The sequence below is a fragment of the Echinops telfairi genome, unplaced genomic scaffold, assembly GCF_000313985.2.
Source record: "Echinops telfairi isolate 266 unplaced genomic scaffold, ASM31398v2 ScPeMD7_5592;HRSCAF=6446, whole genome shotgun sequence".
NCBI lineage: Eukaryota > Metazoa > Chordata > Mammalia > Afrosoricida > Tenrecidae > Echinops > Echinops telfairi.
This window is the reverse complement of record NW_022109491.1, coordinates 23409818-23417832: the sequence shown is the minus strand read 5'-3', so window position 1 is coordinate 23417832 and position 8015 is coordinate 23409818. Positions and strand designations below refer to the sequence as shown.

General features: G+C 50.0%; 1 protein-coding gene across 1 annotated transcript in view; it reads left to right on the top strand.

Moving 5' to 3' along the window:
* ZNF341 (zinc finger protein 341) overlaps window positions 1–8015 on the top strand; it is a 44238-nt gene that overhangs the window by 17066 nt on the left and 19157 nt on the right. The window contains 2 exon segments of the mRNA XM_013007933.2: window positions 1801–1991; window positions 4427–4635. Coding sequence (XP_012863387.1) covers window positions 1801–1991; window positions 4427–4635 — 400 coding nt within the window.

Here is an 8015-nt window from a genome sequence, read left to right as displayed (position 1 = left end):
CCCTCCCTCCCTCCCTCCATCTCTTCCCTGCAGCCTCGTAGGTTGGGTTGCTAACCAAGAGTCTTTGGGCATCACCCCTGACCTCTCTGGCTTCTTTTTGCTTATATTTAAAGTGAGGTGTAAAAGGAGGGATCACAGATACACCAAATGATGCTAATCTTGTACCGTGGCAGACATCCTTAACCAATCACCTATCTCTCCTTGAGCCTGGATCCCACCCCAGAATTGATTCTCAATGCATTGCTGAGTGCAGTCATTATCCGTTGATCAGGTCCCCTGTGGACAGTTAGCCTCCAAGGCCATTCAGACCATGTGGGATTCTCATCTGTGCTGTCACTTGTCCTTGTCCTTACACAGAGGAGGAGCTTGCTGATGTAGAGGAGCACTAGCCACGATAGAGGGATAATGTCTATCATTCAGAATGTTTCAATGGCTACTTTGAAAACAATGAGAGAGAAAAGTGGAGGGGAGGGAGGTGGTAGTGAAATTAAGTTTCAGAGTCTATTTCAGCATATTTAAAATATCCAAGCACATTGTAGAATGACATTTTTAAACATTTATGTTATGTTTGTTATTAAGAGTGCATTGACAGGCGAACACTTACTACTTCCACAGGTTCTGATGCTGGATTTCATGGGATTTTGACATTCATTTGTCTCCTCTTGACTACAGTTTTCTATAGAACTAAAGAAATCACTCATAGTTTACAGCTTTTTTCCCCCATGCCAAGTTTCCGAGTTGCAGTGTCTATCTTACACCGAGAGCACATCTGCAGTTGGGCTAGCTGTATCTGGGGTGGGATCCAGGCTCAAGGAGAGATAGGTGATTGATTAAGGATGTCTGCCGTGGTACAAGATTAGCAGTAGGTGAATGTGGCTTGTGGCTACCATGCTGAACAGCGGCCTGGCTGTGTAGTAACTTAAGAATGAGCAGGGTCAGCCCGGAAGAGGACGTTGTGCTGCTCAAACAATGTGTGGCTACTTTTATGTAGCCTTCCTCCAGCGCTCCTGTTGGAACTAGCCCTACCCTGTGGCTGGCTGTTCAGTGTGTGCCCTCTGAGTTCTTGTGAGCTCTTTGGGGGGATAAAAAACATTTATTTTACAACTCCACAGTGCCTAAGACCCAGGGTTCAGCCCTCTAGTGACCATCTATGAAGGCCGCTAGTGTGGCAGGCCGCTGGCCTTACCAAGATGACACCAGGGTCCCCAGGCCTCGAGTGTGAAGAAGGGTCAGGTGAGGGAGGGGCACCTGAAAATGATGATTAGAGCAGGAAGCTGCAGAAGCGTTGTAAGTAGAGCTCAGAAGGATATTAGACTCCTAACTACCATGAGGAGGGCTACAGGGTCTGAGGGGAGGGCAGGGAGGGAAGGCTTTAGGCAACAGCTATTTAACCACCATCATGCTGATATCTCAAGGTGGCACAGTGGTTAAATCACTTGGCTGCCAACCAAAGGGTCAGTGGCTTGAATCCACCATAGGGGAAAGGCAGGGCACTCTGCTTCCCTAGAGATTACAGCCTTGGAAACCCTGTGGGGCAGTTCTACTCGGTCCTATAGGCTAGTTATGTGCCAGAATTGACTCAGTGCTCTGGGTTTGGTTTTCGGTTCTATGTGGCTATTTCAGTCTTTTATCTTCGGTATCGGCCTTCTCATTGCATCTCTGTTGACTGTCTCGTATCCCGTGTCTTGCGCCAAGCACGCAGCAGGTGGTGGGTGGACATTCGGGAGCCACTCTGTGAGTCCTCCCCGTGTCCTGACTCTCTCTGTCCTCTCAGTGACTGCTCTCTGGCTTTTCCCACAGGGCTGGGCCAGACCCTGTCGAGCACCCCTCAGGCCCAGGCCTTGCCCACGGAAGGTGAGGATGAGGGGGACAAGCTGGAGACCAAGCAGGTGGTCCTCATCGACAGCTCCTACCTGTGCCAGTTCTGCCCCAGCAAGTTCAGCACCTACTTCCAGCTCAAGTCTCACATGACCCAGCATAAAAACGAGCAGGTAGGCAGGTGGCAGCCACCCACAGCCACCCTGTCATGAGCCCTGACCGGTGCTGGGACCTCTGAACGGTGCATAGAAGGGGGCGGTGGGCGGGCCCTGGATGCCATTGTATCCCTCAGGAGGGGTCGGACTTCCTCTCCCTGGATAAGGCCAGCTTGCCGAGCCACTGGGGTGGTAGCCCTAGGGCGAAAGCCTTCGTCCTGAGGGTGGGGTGACGAAGGAAGTGGGAGGTGGGGTGACGAGGCACAGGGAGAACAGTCATTGACACCCTGAGATCTTTTCCTGAGCTGCGATTCACTGTGAGCTCTCTTCTTTGAAAGTGCATGTCTGTAGCTTGTAGTTTGCTCATAAGGCTGTGCAGCCATCACCACATTCCTGCACCGTTCCTATGCCTGAAGCAGCCCCGTGCCCCTCCGCAGCCACTTCTCATGCCTCCCTTTCCCCAGCCCCCGGCCCCCACCGCTCTGCTGTCTGTCTGTGGCTTTGCTCAGCCCCGACATGCAGCACGGGCCCTTCGGTGCCTGCCTCCGTGTCCCTCGTTCAGTGTGCAGCATCTGCGCCGTCGCATGCATCCAAGCGTCAGCCCCACCGCTGGTTTTGCCTTTCACCGTTATTCCTTTTCATGGTGAAGCAATGTTTCATTATCTGGATATACCACATTTTGTTTGTCCTTTCATCGGTTGACAGGCCATTTGGGCTGTTAGGAGTATGTTCCTATAAACACTCCTGTGTTGCGTTTTTGAAATGCCCGGGCAGCGGCTTTTGTGTGAGCACGTTTCCGTCCTCTTGGATGTGTGTCCCTGGGAGCAGCGTTGCTGGGTCATAGGGTCATTCTTCCAGTTTGTTGTTGTTGTTGTTTTTTAAGAACTTTATTGTTGTGCCGGCACCTGGCTTTGGATTCCTATCCAAAGACAGCTGCTGTTTGTATTTTTTAAAATAAATTTCATTGTTAGATTTTCCTCCTGAGAAAAGTGCCAAGTCCCTCCATGTAGAACTGGGAAACTCAGAGAGCTGAGGAGTCAACTCACCATGGACTGGGCATCCTGCTAAATGCTTTACATTTAATACTGAATCCTCAAAACAGCCTCCGAGGTGGGCATCCTCAGTCCATCTGTCCTCCAGATGAGGAAATGGAGGCTTAGAGAGGAGAGCTGACCCAACCCAAGTCTCGCTGCCAATAAGTGGGCGAATCAGAATTTAAAGCCAAGCCCCTTGACTCCAAGCCCCATGCCATTAACTCCCTTGCAATGCTTGTATGTGCTCCTGAGAGAACATGCATCACACACCATCCAGAAACAGACCTGGCCCGGCCGCACCAAGCCCAGGATTTGTTTTTGGAGCATCTGCAGTACAACACACAGAGCTACAGGTCTCATTAGGATCCCGCATGCAGATAACTTTGAATGATGCCACTTTTACTTTCAGGTAGGTTCTTTAAAAAGAAACAACTTTATTCTGAAATGATGATAAATCTGCAGGAGGTTGCCAGCAGTACAGAGATAACCAATACCTCTGGATCAATATATCGATGAATTCTGAAATGAGATTGCTGAGCTAGATGGATGTCTCATTCGTGCCTTACCCAGGCCCACTGCCATCGAGTCAGTTCCAACTCAGAGCAACCCTGCAGAGCAGGGTCGAACTTCCCCCCGGGTTTTTTTCCCCTAAGGCTGAGCCTCTCCACGGAGGCAGTCAGCTACCTCTTTCTCCCACAGATTGGCGGGTGGGTATGAACTGTCAACCTTTTTGTTAGCAGCCAAGAATTTTAACCCCTGCGCCACCGGGGTTCTTTTTACATCTGACAGGGCAATCAAAACTCCAGCCTTTGGGCTTGAACTACCTGACGAGATCCTGTACTTCCGGTCAGCTTTGTCAAAGTTAACATTTAGCTGTACCGAGCTTGGATGTTAATCAGTGACGGAGAGGAGTGTGCCCCAGAGGTGCCCCTCAGGCAGGTTTGCGAGGCAGTGTTCTGAACCGGGGTCTGCGCCGTCAGGAGGCCGGACCAGCAGCTTCACAACCCTGGGACACTTGGAAAGAAGGCACGTTCTCAGGCGACCGTGAAAATGAAAGTTTGGGAGCGGTGCCATCCAATCTGTTGTCCAGGTGCTCCTTAAGTCTGGGTCACTCCGCTAGCATGACGCGGACAGGACAGCGGTCATCTTTCCGCTGTACTTCCCAGTTTGAGAGCACTTTCATAAACATGTTTGCACCACCCAGAAGCCAGGGTCATAGGGCCATCGTGAGTGGCTTTAGAGGAGGACACTCTTTGATCAAAATACCGGGGCAACCAGGGCTCCGGTGGCACAGGACCAGGGATGTGGTGGTCCAGCCGCCATGTCTCAGGTGACTGCCGTCGGGCAGCGGGGTGCAGCCGTGGAAGCAGCTCTCCTCAGGCCCCACCTCTCCTCACCTTCGCTGTATCTTCCTTCAAGGTCTACAAATGCGTGGTCAAGAGCTGTGCCCAGACGTTCCCGAAGCTGGACACCTTCCTGGAACACATCAAGAGCCACCAGGAGGAGCTGAGCTACCGCTGCCACCTGTGTGGCAAGGACTTCCCCTCGCTGTATGACTTGGGGGTGCACCAGTACTCCCACAGCCTCCTGCCGCAGCACAGCCCCAAGAAGGACAGCGCCGTCTACAAGTACGCATCTGCCCCCTGCCCCCCCCCTTTCTCGGTCCCCATGGGCCGCTGGGAGCCCGGTGCCTGTGGCCTTGGTGGTTCTGACTGCTCACACCCGTGAGACACCTCAGAGGGGCACTGGGGCCAGGGCGGGGTGCAGGCTGGGGGCATCTGTTTGGGCCTCTTTAACTTAGCAGGGGTTTATTGAGGAAGGGAAGCCCTTTTTATCCAGAAAAAAAAAAAAGGGAAATCCCTATTTCCTGATTCATAGGAGGAGGAGGGTTTGGTTTTTCTACACTAAAGTTAAAAAATAATGATAATGGAAATTGCAATTTTGGCTAATAATCTCCAAAATTTGCAGGACAGTTGAGACCAAACACTGATGATGCCTTGACTGTAAGGAGCAGGAATAAGCATGGATCAAACACAAGTCATAAACAGAAGATTCGTTTGTTTTATAATCCATGCAGTTTAGATCAGAGTTAAAGTTTATATGCTGAATCATAGCATGAAGAAGGAACGTATCTAGAGTAGATTTTATTGGGGGGTGTCTTATTGGGAATTCGATGAGAGTTAACAGCTCAGCTCAGCATTTGACAACTTCTCAAAGTGGGCTCCTTTTTTTCAGGCAAAATGATAGAGTCACTTAATGCACCGCCCTTTCCCGCAGTCTAGCCTCTTCCCTGGTGGTCCTGAAGAGGGTCCCCTTGGCAGAAATGAAAGGCTTCCTCCGCCACATGCTCTTCATAGGAGATTTGTTTCTTTTGCTTCCATCCCTGTTGAGGCTATTGAAACGTAGGCCGGTTCAGCAGTTTCTGTGGGTGCACTTCAGTGACCCTGAGCCTGGTCGTCAAGCTGTGCCCCCATCCTCTCCTCCCCCATGAACATGAACTTGCTCCCCGTGAGAGTCCGACAGCATCTTTTTGAGGTGCGTGGGGCTGTCACGTGGATCCCCGAGAGCGAGTTCTTAAAGAGAGCATCCCGGCTCAAGGCAGACCGTGTGCACGGGGAAGCTAAGCTATTATTTGGTTTTAAGATGGCTTCAGGGGATAGTTGTCATTTAAGGATGAAAGATGATCTCAAGGCAATCGTTTTAGGGGTTCAGCCAGTCTCCTTGGCTCCAGAGAGTCTGGGTGTCCTTGCCACGTGTTCCTGTTTTTGTCCATACTTGGAAATACTCTTATTGATTTCTTGTGCTGTTGTCGAGAATCCGCGTCTCCTACCAGTTTTTCCATGGCCACTTCGGGGACCTCCCGTGCGTTTCTGAGTAGTTTGAGTGGTGCCACAACCGGTCGCCTTTAATGAGTGTGCCTCTCCCCCCCCCCCCCAGTTAACTAGCCATCAACACACGCCCACTGCCTCCTACGTTCCTAACTACTCTTTCCAGGTCCTGTTAACACTTCACTCCAAATGGGCAGCTCTCCCGAGAGCACCCTGCTCAAGGCACACAGTGTTTGGCGTTAAGCACTGGCTGGTTGCCACATGCGCTTACTCCTCAGACCTTCCCGGCCTCCTCTGCTGCTCCTGCTGCTCCCAGCCCGCTGACTCTCTCTTCCTTGCTTTTTCTTTTGGAAGGGGAGGCGGGGCCCCTTTGCCCGACCTTCCTTTGTCAGTGGTGCTGTCACACATCTCCATGACTTTATAAACGCCTCCATTTTCACCCTGCATTGGCCTGGGTGTCATGTCGGAGCTGCTGGCCCACCAGAGCCCAGAGCCAGGGGATGGGGGTTACAGAAGAGCCAAGTGGGCTGTTTGAGTTCAGTTCATTAGGGAATCTTTTCATGTTCAAATGGCTCTCACTTCCCTGCAGGGATTTGGCCAATGACCTCTACTAGTGGGGACCCTGTGGCACCTGGGTAAGGTTTATAGAGTTCAGAAATAAGTAGGAAGATAGACCCTGTGCTTGGACTGCAGAGGCTGCTCAGTGGGACAAGCTTGTCAACAAGTCCTTACAAGTCCTACTGTGATTAAATGAAATATGGTTGTACAAAGAGGCTTCGATGACATCATGGAAAAATTCTATGATCTTCATCCTACTAAAAAAAATTCATTAATCATTTTATTTGGGAGCTCTGACAGATTTTATAACATTCCATGGTTCAATTAGCTCAAGCAAAATTGTACAATTGCTACCATAATCAGTTTCCAAACATTTTTTTCCTTCTTGAACTCTTTGATATCAGCTTCCCTTTATCCCCTCCCTCCCTCCCCTCAAAGAACCCTTCTTATTCTTATTACTTCGTTCAATTTTCCCACAAACTTTTTGAAACCCCATTGTATATACAAGGTATAGAAATTTGATGATGATGTGCAGAGTAGGGAAGCTGTCTCAGGAACTGTCACCTACGAATTGGGTTCTGAAGGATGAGTAGGAGTTTTCTAGGTAGACAAAGGCTGGGCAGGAATGCATTCCTAGCAGAAGGAACAGCAGGGGCACAGATACACAATGAAATAGTGAGTTGTATAGACTGGCAGTGCAAGGGGCCAAGGGGAGAAAGTAGGCTAGGGCAGAAGAACCTTGTAGCAATCATATGAGCTTTGGCAATTTGGCAAGACATGAAGCAAAGGCAACTTACTCTGGGGGAGGCTGAAATTCCTGGAAATGAAGCCAGAGTAGTGGGGTAGGTGGGCACAAGTGTTTGGTCTTTTTTACTCAGGGACTACTTTTTGCTTTGATCTTTTTAACTTAGGGATTATCTGCATATTCCCTTGGTTGTGTAGCTCTCTCAAGAGAGAAACTAAGCGGCAAGGGGCACCATGCTCTGACTTAGGGAGACTGACCCCTGCAGACCTGGGACAAAAACAACACCAAACCCGCTGCCACTGAGTTGATTCCAACTCACAGTGACCCGATGTCAGATCTCTGAGATCGTAGATCGCTTCAGCTACCCACCAGGGGCTAGCACAGAGCTGAGATGTAAGCCTCTGAGGCCTTACAAGCCTCTAACACTGGTCTTAGAATTTGCGGCCTACGGGTTGAGGGTAGAATGGCATCATCAGTAAGGGCTTTTAACCAGCTTGCTGTGCTCCACTCCTGGCTAGACTGCAAACCTGACAGGCATTAAGTCATCCCGGCCTGTTTCTTCATCTTTGCAATGCAAATAGTAATTGTACCTCCCTGTTAAATGATCAAAAATGGCACACGTAGACATGACGCTTGGCGCCTACTAGGTCCTCAATGAATGTTATTGCTACAATTATGACTATTATTTAGATACGGATTGAAAGTAATAGTGACTTATTTTTCCCCTCCCTCCTCGCTCCCCCCTCCCTTATGAGCCCTTGATAATTTATAAATTCTTATTAAGTCATATCTTGCCCTGTCCGACGTCTCCCTTCACCCACTTTTCTGTTGTCCGTCCCCCAGGGAGGAGGTCACATATAGTTCCTTGTAATCGGTT